Source organism: Triticum urartu, chromosome 2A (genome assembly GCF_056163025.1).
Source record: "Triticum urartu cultivar PI428250 chromosome 2A, HENAU_Tu73, whole genome shotgun sequence".
In the NCBI taxonomy this organism is placed as follows: Eukaryota; Viridiplantae; Streptophyta; class Magnoliopsida; order Poales; family Poaceae; genus Triticum; species Triticum urartu.
In genome coordinates, this window is record NC_141874.1 from 331,575,009 (window position 1) to 331,595,487 (window position 20,479).

Sequence of the window (20,479 nt, forward strand, 5' to 3'; positions counted from 1 at the left end):
GAAGAGATTGCTAGTGAACTGTGAGCCATTGTCAGTGATGATACGATTAGGGACCCCAAATCGGCTTATGAGCCCCTTGATGAACTTGACTGCTGAGCTAGCTGGGATGGTGCGGGCGGCTTCTAGTTCCGCCCACCTGGTGAATTTGTCGACGGCGGCGTAGAGGTAGCGGTAGCCTCCAGGCGCTCGAGGAAATGGGCCCAGGATATCCAGCCCCTAGACCGTGAACGTCCATGAGAGCGGGATAGTCTGGAGGTCCTGAGCAGGCTGGTGGATCTGCTTGGCATGGAATTGGCAGGCCTCGCAGGATTTCACGAGATCGGCCGTGTCGTTGAGTGCCGTGGGCCAGTAGAACCCACTGCGGAAAGCCTTGCCGACTAGGGTGCGCAACGACGAGTGGTGCCCGCAGTCTCCACCATGTATGTCAGGCAGCAGCTCACTCCCCTGTTCCCTGGAAAGGCATCATAGAGAAACATCATTCGGCCGCTTCCTGTATAGCTCACCGTCCTGAATGCAGTACGCCGTAGCCTGCCGGGCCACACGCTCCGCGTCTTCCTCCTTCTTCAACAACGTGCCCTGCATCAGGTACATTTTGAACTCCTCGATCCAGCACCCCTCCTGAAGCTCGAGCGCTAAGAGTAGGCGCGCTCCCGAGGTCGGGCCGCAGGTGGGGGCTCCCGAGGCTGATGTCTGGGGGAGTTCCTCGTGAGGTGGCGTTGGCTCCGCAAGCGGAGGTGCTGCCAAAGGCTTGAAGAGCCGCTCCTCAAAGATGCCAGTCTCTTGGGGCAGCCGCTTGGATGCTCTTTTGGTGATGTCGTTGGCCTCCTTGTTGGTGCCACGAGGCACATGCTGCAGCTCCAGGCCCAGGAACTGCTTCTCCATTTTACGTAACTCCGCAAGGTATGCCTCCATGTGCTCATCCTTTGACTCATACACCTTGTTGGAGAAGTTGACGAGGAGCTGCGAGTCTCCCTTGATGGTGAGGCGTTTCACCCCGAGGGCCACCGCAGCCTTAAGGCGGCGATGAGGCGCTCGTACTCCGCGATGTTGTTGGAGACCTTCTCGCCCCGCTGGAAGTAGAACTGCACGGCATAGTAAAGCTTGTCCTGAGTGGGCGAGATGAGAACGGCTCCAGCCCCCGCGCCCCGGCGTGTGAACACGCCATCAAGTACATGACCCAGCCATCTGGCGCTTCATTCCCCGGTGAGAGGGATCGGTTCTCGCCTACTTCGAGCTCCGGGGTATCGGTCCATTCTGCCACAAAGTCAGCGAGCGCAACCCCCTTGATGACCCTGGTTGTGTTGAACTCCAGGTCAAATGGTTGCAGCTCGATGTTCCATTCAGCAACTCTTCTCGCAGCATTGGGGCTCCTAAGCACCCTCTCCAACGGGTAAGCTGAGACGACCTTGATGGAGTGACCCTGGAAGTAGTGGTGCAGCTTATGCGAGGCCACCAGGAGTGCGAGCAAGAGCTTCTGAGGCATGGGGTATCACGCTCTCACATCTCGTAGCACTGTGCTGACGAAGTACACTGGGTGCTCGACAAGGGCGGGAGAGCTGACGGAGTTTTTGACTTCCGGGGACTGAGGTGTTTCCTATGGATCCCCAGCTCCTGGGGCTTGATGACTAGCCGGAGCAGCCGCTCTCTTAGGAACATCGTCTTTGTGTTGTGCAGCCACATCCGGCTTGGCGGCTTCATTTAGCAAGCCCTTGACATGGGGCTCCTCTCTGAGGGCCACCAGCGCCGCGCTGGAGGAGTGGGGTGTGGCAGACAGGTAGAGTACCAAGGTCTCGCGAGGTCGAGGCACCACCATCACTCACCGGCTGGTTAAATATCTCTTGAGGTCTTGAAATGCTAGGTCGGCCTCAGGGGTCCACTCAACAGACCCTTCTTCTTCATCAGCTTGAAGAACAGCAAGGCGCGCTACCCCAACTTGGAGATTAAACGTCCCAGCGAAGTCGCGCAGCCTGCAAGCTTCTGCATCTCCTTGAGGTTTTGTGGTGGGCTCATGTCTTCGATTGCCTTGACCTTCTCTGGGACACGAGGAAGCCCAGCAGCTTGCTGGAAGGAACACCAAACACGCACTTCTCCAGGTTGAGCTGCAAGTTAACCTGGCGCAGGCTCGCTTAGGTCTCCTCCAGGTCTTGAATCAAAGTTCTCGCCTCCCGAGACTTCACCACAATGTCATCGACGTAGGCCTCAGTGTTTCTCCCTAGCTGCTGCCCCAAGGCGATGTGCCTCAACCGCTGAAAGGTCGCTCTTGCGTTGCGCAGTCCGAATGGCATGCAAGTGTAGCAGTATACCCCGCATGGGGTCAAGAAAGCCGTCTTCTCCACATCTTCCACCGCCATCTTGATTTGGTGGTAGCCTGAGAACGCATCCAGGAAGCACAGCAGATCACACTCCGCAGTGGAGTCAAGAATATGGTCGATGCACGGCAGCAGGAACGGGTCTTGAGGGCAAGCCTTGTTGACGTTGGTGAAGTCGACACACATGCGTTCCTTCCCTCCTTTCTTTGGCGCGACGACTGGGTTTGCCAGCCACTCTAGGTACCGGACCTCGCAAATGACACCTGTTGCCTCCAGCTTGCGGGGTTCCTAAACGATGAAAGACTGCTTGTCCGTGGATTGCCACCTCGCCTTCTGGTTCACAGGGCGCACATTGGGGCACACCCTCAGATGATGCTCAATCACTCCTCTTGGGACCCCAACTAGCTGCTTGGGCTCCCAGGCGAATACTTCCTTATTCGCCCACAAGTAGTCCACCAACTCCTTTTCTTGATCTGGGGCGAGGTCGGCGCCTATGGTAAAGGTAGCGCCAGAGGTGCCGTCCGCGTTGACCGGTATCATCTTCGTCTTGGCTTGACCTTGGGTGAATAGCCGCTTCTTCTTGGTCGGCGCAGCCCCCTTGGTTCTGGACACGGCCTTGTCGGCCGAGCAAGCTGCCGCCATGGCCCTGAAGGCTAGCTTGAGGGCTGCCACGGCTTCCTTGGTGTCTCCGGACACGGTGAGGACGCCCTTGATTCCTGGCATCTTCATGAGGTTGTAGGCAGGATGGGTAGCTGCCATGAACTGGGCCAGCGTTGGGTACCCAAGGATGGCGTTATACAACAAGCTGATGCAGGCAATGTCGAAGTCGATTAGCTCGGTGCGGTAGTTGTCGTGTGTGCCGAAGGTCACGGGGAGACGGATCTGCCCCTGGGGGTTGGAGGAGTTGCCGCCGACCCCGGAGAAAGGCTTGCTGGGGCGGAACCGCTCGAGTGGTACGTGAAGGAGGCTGAAAGCCTCCACAGAGAGCATGTTGAGGCCTGCGCTGCCGTCGATGAGAGTCTTGGTAACGACTATGCTGTAGATGGTCGGTGTGCAAAGCATCGGAAGCACGCCCGAACCGACGATGGTGACTGGGTGATCCCTTGAGTCGAAGGTCAGGTCGGCCTTGGGCGCCACCCAACCCGGGGAGCCCCCTGTCGCGTGGAGGCGGCGCCGATCCAACGAAAGAACGGCTTGACGTGACAGTCCGAGGTCGGCGCCTATGAGCCACCGAGGAGAGCCGCGACGACGGGGGTGCTGGTCCCCCGAAACACGTGATGCAGGAGGCCACATAAGATTCCGGTAGATTGAGGAGCCAGGCGCGCGGCACGCCAGCGAGAGCCATCGGGAGCCAGTTGGCCATGACATTATCGTCGCACCCGACCTCCAGGACGGCCTCCTCGTACGCCAGCAGAAAGGCCGCCGGATCCGCCGCACCATCGCAACGGGGCGACATCTCCAGCTTGAACTTGTGCAGCCACTACACCCGCCGCAAGGCGTGGGTGAAGTCCTGGAGCCCCCTGGCGTTGCGGAGGGTGCCTGTCGATCCAGTCGGAAAAGCGGTGGCGTCCATGGGAGCTGGTCGGGGAGGCGAAGCTTTGGAGGACCCCTACCTGGCACGCTAAATGTCGGATTTCGAGTTCCGGCAAAACCCTTGAGGTTTGAACACTGGCGTGCGCACAAAGATCTCTCCCCCTCTATCTCGCACGCAACACGATCTCATGGCCTAGCTCGACGAACCTAAAGAACGAGAGACACAAGATTTATACTGGTTCGGGCCACCGTTGTGGTGTAACACCCTACTCTAGTGTGGTGTGGTGGATTGCCTCTTGGGCTGAGGATGAACAGTTACAAGGTAAGAACAACCTCCTAAGGAGAGGTGTTCTTGTGCTTGGTGAACTTATGTGGTTGTGGATTCTCTCTCTCTAGATGAGCCGATCCTTTCCCATATGCCTCCCTACGGTTGTGGCTAGTCCTATATATAGAGGCCCCGGTCCACTTCCCAAATATTGAGCGGGAAGGGATCCCACAATGGCCAATTTGAAGGGGGACAGCTAGTACAAGCTATCCTGACAAAAGTAGTCTTCGCCTGCCAAAGGCTCTGGTGGTGATGCTGTCTTGGGCTCCACGGTGACCTCCTTCCTGCTGTCGTGCTGGTCTTGGTCTTGTTGCACCGATATGGAAACCTTTGCCTGATGCCTCGGGACTCCTCGCCTGCGCTTGCCTCTTTAGCACCAAAGAGGAAATGAGGACACTACGCGTGCTGGCGCCCGCTTGACGTCCGCCTAGCTCTAGTCATCATGGCTTGCGTCACGCAAACCTCGCGAGGTGTCCCTTGCCTTGATCTCTCCGCCCCTCGTGAGCCTTCCTAGTGAGGCAGCCCATGAGGAGGTCTTGCATCGTCCGCCTCGCAAGGCTAGGCCCCTCGCGAGGGTCTTGAGTGTTTGCTGGTGAAGATGGGTCGTACAGGGCCGCTGGTGGAGCCACGCCGCGGGCCGCAGGAAGGCGTGTCTGGGGACCCCCGTTCCTAGAACACCGACAAAAATCAGGGGGGAGGCAGCGTATATTGTTTCACACACAAAGGTGACACGTTCCTTCTCGGAACCGTGAGGCTTGTTGAGAGAATCTCCGGTTTTGCAAGAAGCTTATACCAAAACTTGTCCCAATTTAGCCAAAAAATATACATATGAAAACAGGGTTTAGATTATCCCGAACATCTCGGTACATAGACCAATGTACTCTGATCTGAATTCAACATAAAATGGATACAAATATTTGAATTGGAGATCGTATGGTACATGTAGTTCATAGTGAAATATGATTATTGCTATATGCATATTTTTTGCTATCAAGATAATATTTAAATTATTGTATAACTTGACAACAATCGTATTCAAATAAGGAAAATTGATTCAAATTTAGCCCATTTGGTGGACAGCAATATATATGTTCATAGGGTGGAGTAAAATGTTCATATATGTTGGAAGATCAAAATGTAGGACTACATCCATTATAAACCGCAAGGTCACCTAACGATATATTCGAATTCAACATAACGTGAATTCAAAAATTGAAATTCAAGATCCTGGCATTCGTAATCATATAAAAAGGGACATGCCTCTTTCTTTTGGTGGGAATTGATTTGTTTGTTGTTGTTGTTGAGGGATGTGAGAATCGATTTGGTACTGTACATGGTAATCTTGTTCTCCCGTTTTTTTTACATTTTTCTTGTAGTTTTTTCAATGACATCTATAGCAATATAGTAAAAGGGGACATGAATCTATTGTGTCTTGTATGAATTGTATTTTTGTACACGTTAAGTTTGTTCTGCCGAATAAGGAATCCGTGCCTTGTTATCTCGAAATTTTCAAGCTCGAATATCTTTTGTCTCATCTGCTTTGAAACTCCCTCCTCTTCAACCTGCGCCGCGCCTTGTTATCCCGAAATTTTGACCCACGCAAAAACTCCCTCCTCATCTGAAATCGGTTTCGCAGCCTAGACACAGGAAAGCCCCCTTCTACCCCTCAGCCGGAAATGCCAGCTCGACGTCGCGGTATCAAAACTGGTGGGGGTACGCTGGTAACTTACCCTACATTTTGGACAAGCGCGTCCTAAGGCATGGCTCCCCCTACCTTCCCCTTCGTCCACCATTCGTCCACCGAGGCTGCCAAAACCCACGAAACCCCACGCTCCTCCGTCGGCCTCTCGACTGCCGGCCAGCCGGAGACTATTCCTCGACGACGTCGTCCACCGCAACATTTCGCCGTCCCTCATCGACTGCACCGGATGAGGATCCGTCGTCGATCTCATCATCCCGCCGGATCAACCGCACCGTCCTCCACCTCCAAGGAGCTACCTCGATGTTTGCCTCGTCTATCGTGCCACCTCCATCCCCACAGCACCGTCTTGACCTGCCCCACCGGAACCGCAACACTCTCACCAATTCCTCCGATGAAGTCGAGGCCCACTCGGCGCCACCAGGGAGGTTCTGCACTCACCGCTGCATTTTATCTTTTATTCGATCTCACGGGGCTGCCGGTGCTGGATACCGAGCAGCCATGGCGGGTCTCCATCAACGGCGCCGTCGCCAGCCACTTCATCCACGACGTCTCTCCCCCATGTCGTTGCTTCCTCGGCGGCGACTTCCATACCGGCATGAGCTGCAGCTGCTCCGGCTCTTGCTCGCGCTACGACTCTTATCTTGCTGTCGGCCGCGCTGCTGCACTGCTCTTGCTTTTGTTGATGCTGCTGCTCTTCTCTGCTATTGTTGTCAGTCGCACTACTGCTCCGCTCTTGCTCTTGTTCGTGCTCCTGCTCTGCTCTTGCTCTCGCTCGCGCTGCTGCTGCTCCACGACCTCCGGCAGCTCCAGGAGTTGTTGCTTTAGCACTCGCTCGCGGTGTTGCTGCACGACTTGCTCTCTGCTAGTGTGTTCCCTGCTAGAGCGTCTGCTGATTTAGATCACTGACTCTTTGCTATTAGTGCTCGAATGCCCTAAACATCTATTGCAATGCTCTACTACTAGTTCAATCAGTTTTGATAGTAAAATTCAGTTTCGACTGTAAATTTTAGTTCCTTTAGTTAAGTTCAGAGTGAACGGAATATACAACATCTGTCAGAGCGGCCGTGGTGAGGCTAATGCGTTTTACATCTAGCACTTTTTGGTTCTGTATTTTACATCATCTATTGCAGATGATATTAGAGTCCCACTTCAGATTAACATTGTCTGTCTTGTCCTTCGTTAGCCTCGCCGCCTGATACGTCCATTTTGCATCATGCTTTTATATCGATATTTATTGCATTATGGGTTGTTATTACACATTATGTCACAATACTTATGCCTATTCTCTCTTATTTTACAAGGTTTACATGAAGAGGGAGAATGCCGGTAGCTGGGATTCTAGGCTGGAAAAGGAGCAAATATTAGAGACCTATTCCGCACAGCTCCAAAAGTCCTGAAACTTCACGGAAGCTATTTCCAGAATATATAAAAAATACTGAGCGCAAGAATTTCCAGAGGGGGACCACACCCTGGCCATGAGGTTGGGGGGCGCACCCTACCCCCCTGGGCACGCCCCCTGCCTCGTGGGCCCCCTGGTGGCCCTCCGATGCCCATCTTCCGCTATATGGAGTCTTTCGTCGAGGAAAAAATCATAAGCAAGCTTTAGGGACGAGACTCCGCCGCAACGAGGCGGAACCGTGGCGGAACCAATCTAGGGCTTTGGCGGAGCTATTCTGCCAGGGAAACTTCCCTCCAGGAGGGGGAAATCATCACCATCGTCATCACCAACGATCCTCTCATTGGGAGGGGGTCAATCTCCATCAACATCTTCACCAGCACCATCTCATCTCAAACCCTAGTTCATCTCTTGTATCCAATCTTTGTATCCAAACCTTAGATTGGTACATGTGGGTTGCTAGTAGTGTTGATTACTCCTTGTAGTTGGTGCTAGTAAGTTTACTTGGTGGAAGATTATATGTTCAGATACATTATGCATTTTAATACCCCTCTCATTATGAAAATGAATATGCTTTCTGAGTAGTTAAGTTTGTTCCTGAGGACATGGGAGAAGTCTTGCTATTAGTAATCATGTGAATTTGGTATTCGTTCGATATTTTGACGAGATGTATGTTGTCATCCCTCTAGTGGTGTCATGTGAACGTCGACTACATAACACTTCACCGTTGTTTGGGCCTAGAGGGAGGCATTGGGAAGTAATAAGTAGATGATGGGTTGCTAGAGTGACAGAAGCTTAAACCGTAGTTTATGCGTTGCTTCGTAAGGGGCTGATTTGGATCCATATGTTTCATGCTATGGTTAGGATTACCTTAATACTTCTGTTGTAGTTGCGGATGCTTGCAATAGGGGTTAGTCCTAAGTGGGGTGCTTGTCCAAGTAAGGGAAGTACCCAAGCACCGGTCCACCCACATATCATATTATCAAAGTACCAAACACGAATCATATGATCGTGATGAAAACTAGCTTGATGATAATTCCCATGTGTCCCCGGGAGCGCTTTCCTTCATATAAGAGTTTGTCCAGGCTTGTCCTTTGCAGAAAAAAGGATTGGGCCATCTTGATGCACCTTATTTACTTTTATTACTTGCTACTCGTTACCAATTACCTTATTACAAAACTATCTGTTACTGATAATTTCAGTGCTTGCAGAGAATACCTTGCTGAAAACCGCTTATCATTTCCTTCTGATCCTCGTTGGGTTCGACACTCTTACTTATCGAAAGGACTATGATAGATCCCCTATACTTGTGGGTCATCAAGACTCTTTTCTGGTGCCGTTGCCGGGGAGTGAAGCGGCTTTGGTAGGTGGAATTTGGTAAGGAAAAATTTATATAGTGTGCTGAAATTTACTGTCACTTGTTACTATGGAAAGTAATCCTTTGAGGGGCTTGTTCGGGGTATCTTCACCCCGACCGGTAGAGCAAATAGTTGCTCCTCAACCTACTCAACCTACTGGACCTACTGAAAATGAAAATGTTTACTTCGAAATTCCTTCGGGTATGATAGAGAAACTGCTAGCTAATCCTTTTGCAGGAGATGGAACACTGCATCCCGACTTACACTTAATCTATGTGGATGAAGTTTGTGGATTATTTAAGCTTGCAGGTATGCCCGATGATGTTATCAAGAAGAAGGTCTTCCCTTTATCTTTGAAGGGAGATGCATTGACATGGTATAGGCTATGTGATGATATGGGTTCATGGGACTACAAACGGTTGAAATTGGAATTCCATCAGAAGTTTTATCCTATGCATCTTGTTCATCGTGATCGTAATTATATATATAATTTTTGGCCTCGCGAATGAGAAAGCATCACTCAAGCTTGGGGGAGGCTTAAGTCAATGTTATATTCATGCCCCAATCATGAGCTCTGAAGAGAAATTATTATTCAAAAAATTTATGCTCGGCTTTCTGACAACAATCGCTCCATGCTCGATACTTCTCGTACTGGTTCCTTTATGATGAAGACTATTGAATACAAATGGAATTTATTGGAGAGAATTAAATGCAACTCTGAAGATTGGGATCTCGACGAAGGTAAGGAGTCAGGTATAACACCTAAGTTTGATTGTGTTAAATCTTTTATGGATACCGATGTTTTCCATAAATTTAGTACTAAATATGGACTTGACTCTGAGATAGTAGCTTCTTTCTGTGAATCCTTTGCTACTCATGTTGATCTCCCTAAAGAGAAGTGGTTTAAATATAATCCTCCCATTGAAGTAAAAGTAGTTGCACCTATTAAAGTTGAAGAAAAGACTATCACTTATAATGATCCTATTGTTCCTACTGCTTATGTTCAGAAACCACCTTTCCCTGTTAGAATAAAGAATCATGCTAAAGCTTCAACTGTGGTCAACAAAAGTAATATTAGGACACACAACCCCCCTGAGAAAGTTAAAGTTGAACCTAATGTTGCTATGGTTAAAGATCTCTTGGCCGATAATGTTGATAGGCATGTTATTTACTTCTGTGATGAGACTGCTAGAATTGCTAAACCTGATGCTAAAGATAAACATAGACCTGTCATAGGCATGCCTGTTATTTCTGTTAAAATAGTAGATCATTGTTATCATGGCTTGTGTGATATGGGTGCTAGTGCTAGTGCAATACCTATTTCCTTATACAAATAAATTATGCATGATATTGCACCAGCTGAGATAGAAGGTATTGATGTTACCATTAAGCTTGCTAATAGAGATACTATTTCACCAATTGGGATTGTTAGAGACGTTGAAGTCTTGTGTGGGAAGGCTAAATATCCTGCTGATTTTCTTATTCTTGGTTCCCCTCAAGATAGCTTTTGTCCCATTATATTTGGTAGACCCTTCTTGAATACTGTTAATGCTAAGATAGGCTGCAATAAGGATATTGTTTCTGTTGGTTTAGAGGATATGTCTCATGAGTTTATTTTTTCTAAATTTCGTAGACAACCCTATGATAAAGAATTGCCTCGTAAAGATGAAATTATTGGTCTTGCTTCTATTGCCATGCCTCCTACTGATCCATTAGAACAATATTTGCTAGACCATGAAAATTATATGTTCATGAATGAAAGAAGGGAAATAGATGAAGTATTATTTAAACAGGGACCTATTTTGAAACACAATTTGCCTGTTGAAATCCTAGGGGATCCTCCTCGACCCAAGGGTGATCCCGTGTTTGAGCTTAAAGCATTACCTGGTACTCTTAAATATGCTTATCTTGATGAAAAGAAAATATATCCTGTTATTATTAGTGCTAACCTTTCGGGGAAGGAGGAAGAGAAATTATTGAACAGCTGAAGAAGCACCGTGCTGCTACTGGATATACTCTTGATGATCTTAAGGGCATTAGTCCCACTCTATGTCAACACAAAATAAATTTGGAGGAAGACGCCAAACCAGTTATTGATCATCAATGACGGCTGAATCCTAAGATGAAAGAAGTGGTAAGAAAAGAAATACTAAAGCTCCTTGAGGCAGGTATAATTTATCCCGTTGCTGATAGTAAGTGGGTAAGTCATGTACATTGTGTCCCTAAGAAGGGAGGTATTACTGTTGTTCCTAATGATAAAGATGAATTGATCCCGCAAAGAATTATTACATGTTATAGGATGGTAATTGATTTCTGCAAATTAAATAAGGCTACTATAAAAGATCATTACCCCTTACCTTTTATTGATCAAATCCTAGAGAGATTATCCAAATATACATATTTTTGCTTTCTGGATGTTTACTCTGGCTTCTCTCAAATGCCTGTGTCAGCTTATGATCAATCAAAGACCACTTTTACTTGCCCTTTCGGTACTTCTGCTTATAGACGTATGCCTTTTGGTTTTATGTAATGCACCTGCTACCTTTGAAAGATGCATGATGGGTATATTCTCTGACTTTTGTGAAAAGATATGTGAGGTTTTCACAGACGATTTCTCCATTTATGGATCCTCTTTTGATGATTGCTTAAGCAACCTTGATCGAGTTTTGCAGAGATGTGAAGAAACTAATCTTGTCTTGAATTGGGAGAAGTGCCACTTTATGGTTAATGAAGGTATTGTCTTGGGGCATAAAATTTCTGAAATAGGTATTGAAGTTGATAAAGCTAAAGTTGATGCTATTGAAAAGATGCCGTGTCCCAAGGGCATCAAAGGTATAAGAAGTTTTCTGGGTCATGCCGGTTTCTATAGGAGGTTCATTAAGGAATTCTCAAAAATTTCTCGGCCGCTGACTAATCTATTACAAAAAGATATTCCTTTTGTCTTGCATGATGATTGTGTAGAAGCATTTGAAATACTTAAGAAATCATTGATTTCTGCACCTATTTTTCAGCCACCTGATTGGAATTTAGCCTTTGAAATTATGTGTGATGCTAGCGATTATGCTGTAGGTGCTGTTCTAGGGGAAAGAGTTGATAAGAAATTAAATGTTATTCAATATGCTAGTAAAACTCTAGACAGTGCCCAAAGAAGTTATGATACTACTGAAAAGGAATTCTTAGCAGTTGTATTTGCTTGTGATAAGTTCAGACCTTATATTGTTGATTCTAAAGTAACTATTCACACTGATCATGCTGCTATGAAATACCTTATGGAAAAGAAAGATGTTAAACCTAGACTTATTAAATGGGTTCTCTTACTACAAGAATTTGATTTGCATATTATTGATAGAAAGGGAGCTGAGAACCCCGTTGCAGAAAACTTGTCTAGGTTAGAAAATGTTCTTGATGACCCACTACCTATTGATGATAGCTTTCCTGATGAACAATTAAATGTCATAAATGCTTCTCGGACTGCTCCATGGTATGCTGATTATGCCAATTATATTGTTGCTAAATTTATACCACCTAGTTTCACATACCAGCAAAAGAAAACGTTCTTCTATGATTTGAGACATTACTTTTGGGATGACCCACATCTTTATAAAGAAGGAGTAGATGGTGTTATTAGACGTTGTGTACCTGAGCATGAATAGGAACGGATCCTACGAAAGTGTCAATCTGAGGCTTATGGAGGACACCATGCTGGAGATAGAACTACACATAAGGTATTGCAATCCGGTTTTTATTGGCCTACTCTTTTCAAGGATGCCCGTAAGTTTGTCTTGTCTTGTGATGAATGTCAAAGAATTGTTAATATTAGTAGACGTCAAGAAATGCCTATGAATTATTCACTTGTTATTGAACCATTTGATGTTCGGGGCTTTGATTATATGGGACCTTTTCCTTCCTCTAATTGGTATACACATATCTTAGTTGTTGTTGATTACGTTACTAAGTGGGTAGAAGCTATTCCAACTAGTAGTGCTGATCATAACGCCTCTATTAAGATGCTTAAAGAAGTTATTTTCCCGAGGTTTCGAGTCCCTAGATATTTAATGAATGATGGTGGTTCACACTTTATTCATGGTGCCTTTCGTAAAATGCTTGCTAAGTATGACGTTAATCATAGAATTGCATCTCCTTATCACCCACAGTCTAGTGGTCAAGTAGAATTGAGTAACAGAGAGCTCAAATTAATTTTTCAAAAGACTGTTAATAGATCTAGAAAGAATTGGTTCAAGAAACTTGATGATGCATTATGGGCCTATAGAACTGCATATAAAAATCCTATGGGTATGTCATCGTATAAAATGGTTTATGGTAAAGCATGTCACTTACCTCATGAACTAGAACATAAGGCATATTAGGCCATTAAAGGGCTCAATTATGATTTCAAACTTACCGGTGAGAAGAGGTTATTTGACATTAGCTCACTTGATGAATGGAGAACCTAGGCTTATGAAAATGCCAAGCTGTTTAAAGAAAAAGTTAAAAGATGGCATGATAAAAGGATACAAAAGCATAAGTTCAATGTAGGTGATTATGTATTGCTATACAACTCTCGTTTAAGATTTTTTGCAGGCAAACTTCTCTCTAAATGGGAAGGTCCTTATGTTATCGAGGAGGTCTATCATTCTGGTGCCATAAAAATCAACAACTTTGAAGGCACAAATCCGAAGGTGGTGAACGGTCAAAGAATTAAACATTATATCTCAGGTAATCCCATAAATGTTGAAACTAATGTTATTGAAACCGTAACCCCGGCGGAATACATAAGGGACACTTTCTGGAACGTTTCAGACTCTGAAAAGGAATAGGTACGTGGTACGGTAAGTAAACCGACTCCAAAACAGTTCTAATGGAAATATTTCTTCGTTTTGGAATATTTAAGAAAATAGGAAAATAAGAAGCATACCGGAAAGGACACGGGGCTTCCACGAGGGTGGGAGGTGCGCCCTACCCCCCTGGGCGCGCCCCCTGCCTCATGGGCACCTCGTGTGCTCTCGGACTCCGTTTTCTTGCACGATACTCTTTCTGGTCAGTAAAAATTCATTATACAATCTCCTGAAGGTTTTGACCACCGTACCATGCAAATATCCACTGTTCTTGTTTCGAGCTATTTTCTGTCAGGGTTATCAAGGCCAGGCATCATGTCGTCCCCCTCCTCCAACAATGGTGACAACGATGCTTGGCTAATGAAGATAGAGTTGAAGAGGGAAGAACCTATGGAGATCAACAAGGATGAAGGGATCAAGAAGACCACGGAGGACCAAGTTCCGGTAGCAGAAGACACCCTTCAACTTGATCACAATCTTCTTACCCCAACTGAGATGGAAGCTTTCAAGATGATTGAGTTAGCCCGTATACAAAACAAGTATCTCACACGTGAAAATATTTTGTTGAAGGAGCATATCATCGCACTCAAGGGCATTATCTGCTAGTTGGAGGACCTCCTACGCTCAATGTGCGACTATCCATCATCAACAACTCCACCGTCTTCACCAACAAAGAAGAACTGAGTATGTGGTATGGGCACTCCCCTTGGCAACTGCCAAGCTTGGGGGAGTGTCCCGGTATCATATCACAATCACAACTTTTATCTTTACCATTTTTCTTAGTTCGATCCTTTTAGTAATATCTTGACTAGTAGAATAAACTTTTAGTATGATCTAGTTTTGAGTTTTGCTTTATGATCCCTCTATGTAATCGAGTCCGTGAGCTATATAATAAATATTAGTGTTGAGTCAAGCGCTTGATTATTTTGCTATGATCTTGAGGGAGTTAAATAAAATAAGAAATAAATAAAAAGAAACAAAGAGATCATATGGATCTTATGGAAAGTAATGAGCTCACATATAAAGAGTATGATGAATAAAAGTTGTTGAGAGTTGACAAACATAGTTTTGGTCATCGTTGCAATTAATAGGAAGTAATAAAGGAAGAGAGGTTCATATTAAAGTATGGCATGCTAAGATTTGATGTTGGACAAGGAAGACAGCGTAATGGGTTATGTTTTCCTACATCCGAGATAAATTATATTGTCATGGATCATCCAACATGTTGAGCTTTCCTTTCCCTCTCTTGCTAGCCAATTTCTTTGCACCAAGTAGAGATACTACTTGTGCTTCCAAATATCCCTAAACCTGTTTTTGCCTTGAGAGTCCACCATATCTACCCATGGATTGAGTAAGATCCTTAAAGTAAGTTGTCATCGGTGCAAGCAATAAAAATTGCTCTCGAAATATGTATGACTTATTAGTGCAGAGAAAATAAGCTTTATACGATCTAGTGATATGGAAGAAATAAAAGCGACGGACTGCATAATAAAGGTCCATATCACAAGTGGCAATATAAAGTGACGTTCTTTTGCATTAAGATTTTGTGCATCCAACCATAAAAGCGCATGACAACCTCTGGTTCCCTCTGTGAAGTGCCTATCTTTTACTTTTATCTTCAACCTTATATAAGAGTCATGGTGATATTCACCTTTCCTTTTACATTCTATCCTTTGGCAAGCACAATGTGTTGGAAAGATCCTGATATATATAGCAAATTGGATGTGAGTCTTCATGAACTATTATTGTTGACATTACCCTTGAGGTAAAACGTTGGGAGGCAAAACTATAAGCCCCTATCTTTCTCTGCGTTCGATTAAGACTTCATACCCATAAATATTGCGTGAGTGTTAGCAATTGTGAAAGACTAAAAGATGGTTGACTATGTGGACTTGCTGAAAAGCTCTTATATTGACTCTTTCCTATGTTATGATAAATTGCAATTGCCTCAGTGATCGAGATTAGAGTTTGTTGGTTCTCAATGAAGTTTATGATTCATACGTGAAATTGTGATTGAATTGTTACTTTAGCATAAGATCATATGACAATATATATATGTTGCTATTGTAAGAATGATCATGATGCCCTCATGTCCGTATTCTATTTTTATCGACACCTCTATCTCTAAACATGTGGACATATTTTTCGATTTCGGCTTTCCCTTGAGGACAAGTGAGGTCTAAGCTTGGGGGAGTTGATACGTCAATTTTGCATCATGCTTTATATAGATATTTATTGCATTATGGGCTGTTATTACACATTATGTCACAATACTTATGCCTATTCTCTCTTATTTTACAAGGTTTACATAAAGAGGGAGAATGCCGGCAGCTGGGATTCTGGGCTGGAAAAGGAGCAAATATTATAGACCTATTCTGCACAGCTCCAAAAGTCTTGAAACTTCATGGAAGCTATTTTCAGAATATATAAAAAATACTAATCACAAGAAGTTCCAGAGGGGGCACACCCTGGCCACGAGGGTGGGGGCGCGCCCCCTGCCTCGTGGTCCCCCTGGTGGCCCTTCGATGCCCATCTTCTGCTATATGGAGTCTTTCGTCGAGGAAAAAATCATAAGCAAGCTCACGGGACGACACTCCGCCGCCACGAGGCGGAACCTTGGCGGAACCAATCTAGGGCTCTGGCGGAGCTGTTCTGCCGAGGAAACTTCCCTCTGGGAGGGGGAAATCAATACCATCGTCATCACCAACGATCCTCTCATCTGGAGGGGGTCAATGTCCATCAACATCTTCACCAGCACCATCTCCTCTCAAACCCTAGTTTATCTCTTGTATCCAATCTTTTTATCCAAACCTCAGATTGGTACCTGTGGGTTGCTAGTAGTGTTGTTTACTCCTTGTAGTTGATGCTAGTTGGTTTACTTGGTGAAATATTATATGTTCAGATCCATTATGCATATTAATACCCCTTTGATTATGAACATGAATATGCTTTGTGAGTAGTTACGTTTGTTCCTGAGGACATGGGAGAAGTCTTGCTATTAGTAGTCATGCGAATTTGGTATTCGTTTGATATTTTGATGAGATGTATGTTGATGAATATGCTTTGTGGTGTCATGTGAATGTTGACTACATGACACTTCACCATTGTTTGGTCCTAGAGGGAGGCATTGGGAAGTAATAAGTAGATGATGGGTTGCTAGAGTGATAGAAGCTTAAACCCTACTTTACGCATTGCTTCGTAAGGGGCTGATTTGGATCCATATGTTTCATGCTATAGTTAGGTTTACCTTAATACTTATGTTGCAGTTGCGGATGCTTGCAATAGGGGTTAATCATAAGTGGGATGATTGTCCAAGTAAGGGCAGCACCCAAGCACCAGTCCACCCACATATCAGATTATCAAAGTACCGAACGCGAATCATATGATCGTGATGAAAACTAGCTTGCCGATAATTCCCATGTGTCCTCGGGAGCGCTTTCCTTCATATAAGAGTTTGTCCAGGCTTGTCCTTTGCTACAAAAAGGATTGGGCCATCTTGTTGCACCTTATTTACTATTATTACTTGCTACTCGTTACCAATTACCTTATCACAAAACAATCTGTTACCGATAATTTCAGTGCTTGCAGAGAATACCTTGCTGAAAACCACTTATCATTTCCTTCTGTTCCTCGTTGGGTTCGACACTCTTACTTATCGAAAGGACTACGATAGATCCCCTATACTTGTGGGTCATCAATCAGCAATGCTGTTTTCCGCACGGGGTATGTGCTCTATTTGCAATCAGTCAAAGCGCTCCTTCAGTCTTCTCACTTCCTCAACGTATGCCTCCATCAATGGACTTTGGTAATCCTTGTTGACTTGTCTCACCACAAGTTGTGAATCTCCTCGAATGACCAGCTTCTTGATCCCCAATTCTGTGGCAATCCTGGGCCTAGCAATGAGCCCTTCATATTCTGCTGTATTGTTGGTCGCTTCCTCCCGGGGAAAATGCATTTGGACGACATACTTCTGGTGCTCTCTAGTGGGAGCAATGAGAAGTACGCCAACCCCTGCACCTTGTAGGGAGAAGTCGCCATAGAAATACATGATCCGTTCTTGGGGTGCTTCCTTGCCGGGGACAACTATTTCCAGTACTTCTTCATGAGGGGTTGGCGTCCATTCTGCAATAAACTCTGCCAACGCCCTGCTTTGAATCGTTGATGTGCTCTCAAACTTCAGGCCAAAGCTGGATAACTCCAATGCCCACTCTACTATTCTTTCAGTAGCCTCAGGGTTTCGGATTATCCTTTGCAAAGGAAAGCGGGTGACAACCGTGATCTCATGGGCTTGGAAGTAGTGGCGCAGTTTCCTTGAGGCCATGACAAGGCCAAAAATCAACTTTTGCACACCAGAGCAGCTGGATCTAGCCCCCTCCAATAGGGAGTTGACAAAGTACACTGGGCGCTGCACCACTTTCTTCCTTGCCACGTCCTTGGGGTTGTCTCCGCTGTTGTGCTCTTCTTTGCCTTGATCCATATTTGACCCTGTCGGGCTGTGCTCACTCTCTCCCCCGGAAGGGACACTAGCTGAGGCTGCTGCTTCCTTCAATTCCCGCTGCGCCACTAGTGCTGCACTAACCACTTGATTAGTTGCTGCCAGATATAGTAGCAAAGGCTCTTGTGGTTTGGGAGCTACCAAAGTGGGCACAAAGGATAACTAGGTCTTCAAATATTACAATGTTGTATCTACTTCCGGAGTCCACATCATGGGTCCCGCCTTCTTCAAGATCTTGAAGAACGGCAAGGCGTGCTCGGCAGACTTGGAGATGAATCTCCTAAGCGTGGCAACGCACCCTGTCAAACGCATCACATCCTTAACTGTCTTAGGTGCCTAAATCTGCTCGGTAGCCTTGATCTTATCGGGGTTGGCCTCTATCCCGCAATGGGACGCGAAGAAACCAAGTAGCATGCTGGAGGGAATGCCAAACACACACTTCTCTGGGTTCAGCTTCAAGTTGATCTTGCACAGATTAGCAAACATTTCTTCTATGTCTTGGATAAGGGTCGATCTGTCCTTGGTCTTGACCATAGTATCATCCATATAAGCTTCAATGTTCCTGTTCAACTGTGGTTCAAAACCAATCTGGACTCCAACTGCAAAAGTGGACCCGACACTCTTCAACCCGAAAGGCATGTACACGAAGTAGTATGTGGCACACGGGGTGATGAATGAGGTCTTCTCTTCGTCTTCCTTGGACATAAAAATTTGATGATATCCATAGTACGCATCCAGAATTGAGAGCAAATCACATCTTGAAGTGGAATCCACAATCTGGTCGATGTGCGGCAAGGGAAATGGGTCCTTCAGGCAGGCCTTGTTAAGATCTGTGAAATCTATACAAAGCCTACATTTTCTGTTAGCCTTGCGTACGACCACTAGGTTTTCTAACCATCTTGGATGTAGTACTCCTCTGACCAAACCAGCTGCCTCAAGTTTCTTGATTTCCTCTTCAATGAATTGCTGCCGCTCCAAGGCTTGCTTCCGGACCTTCTGCATGGCGGGTCGGGCATGTGGGTAGACAACAAGGTGGTGCTCGATTACCTCCCTGGGAAGACCGAGGATATATAATGCTTGCCAAGCAAACACATCGATATTCGCCTGCAGGAAGGCAACGAGCGCGCTTTCCTATTTGTCATCAAGGGTGGCACTGATAATAAAGGTACCATCAGCGCCAGCTAGCCTTGCCGGGACCTTTTTCACATGAGGTACATCAGCCTCTGATTTCTTGCTGTTGGAACTCTCCGACAAGTCATCAACAGGCGCAGTATACTCCGAAGAGGTATGCTTCCTAGATTCCTTGCTGGTGTCCCTGCTAGCCTTCTTCTTTCCTCTGCTTTCCTTGGCGGGCACTGTGGCTTCTGCGGCCTCTGCCGCGACTGCGTCCCGGTACATCTTTGTAACACCCCAAGACCGGAGCTTCAGATACCTTCCAGGGTTTGCAGGTTTCGTCGTGTGATTTGTTTGGTTCATTGCATTCATCATTGCATCATGTGCATTGCATCATGTCATCATGCCATCATGTCATTTCTTTTTCTTAACTCAACTAAATAAATGGCATGGATCCTTGATCCATTTAAACCGAGGGAATTCACATGGTGATTCTCTTTACAACATATCCTCTCGATATTTAGAGAGCTATAGTAAATATTCCAATTATTTTGGATTTACCGCAAACACACTTGCAAAATATCCCTATGCCTTTGTTATCTTAATTCTTGGTCTCCAACATGGCCATATATTTCTTTCATCATATTTCGGAGCTACACCAAAAATCCGAACATTTTTGGACACCTCTAATTCCTAGCCCTAGTTCAAACCCATTTGAATTAAATTCAAATGAGTTTGAATGACATCTTCCAATCTTGCCTCTCCTATTTTTCGTGGACTGTGCACATTTTTGCGTGCCCGGGAATATTATCCCCATGCGCAAAATCCTTCCCTAACCTTCTCTTTATTTTCCTCTCTCTAATTTCTTTTCTGTTAAAGAAAATAAGTTAGTTAAGAGAAGAGGGAGGGAGAAGGGAGCCTAGCCGCCTCTGGCCACTTGGAACTCCTAGCAGCGCCGGCCTCCCAGCCCAGTTGCCTCCTACCAGTTTTTCCCAGCGCCCCACTCCCACCTCTTGGGCCCAAGGCCCATCCAGCGCCGGCCTACTCCCTGCCTAACCCTCTAACCCTAAGCCGCACCCTAGCACCCCTGGCCCGATCCCCTCCTCCATCGCATCTTCCCTCGCGCCGCCAGAGTCCTCTCGCCCGAACCCATCTCCTCGATCCCCATCTCCTTCCGCGCACGCAGCCCCCTTCTCCATCGATCTCCTCCTTCCTCTCGCTCTCATCCTCTCGATTCCCCCGCGGCCCTGGCCTCCGACCGCGCCAGCCCCGACGCCCCAGCAGCTTCTCCACCTCCGCCAGGCGCCGCAGGCCGCCGCCCTGCACCCTCGCGCCGCAAGCTCCGCATACCGCCTCGCTGCGCAGGAGCTCTGCCGCAGCCGCCAACCTCCCGCGCCCTGTCCTCGCTGGGAT

The 20,479-nt window shown here is 46.3% G+C and overlaps 1 protein-coding gene across 1 annotated transcript; it reads right to left on the minus strand.

Moving 5' to 3' along the window:
* Positions 1–462: 462 nt before the first annotated feature.
* On the minus strand, positions 463–912 carry LOC147985005 (uncharacterized). Its single transcript, XM_087541363.1, has one exon. It carries the CDS (start codon positions 910–912, stop codon positions 463–465), a length of 450 nt encoding a protein of 149 aa, XP_087397489.1.
* Between the last annotated feature and the right edge of the window lie 19,567 nt (positions 913–20,479).

Coding starts and splice junctions, on each gene's coding strand:
- LOC147985005 (XM_087541363.1), bottom strand. CDS start 912: ATGGAGGCATACCTTGCGGAGTTACGTAAAATGGAGAAGCAGTTCCTG.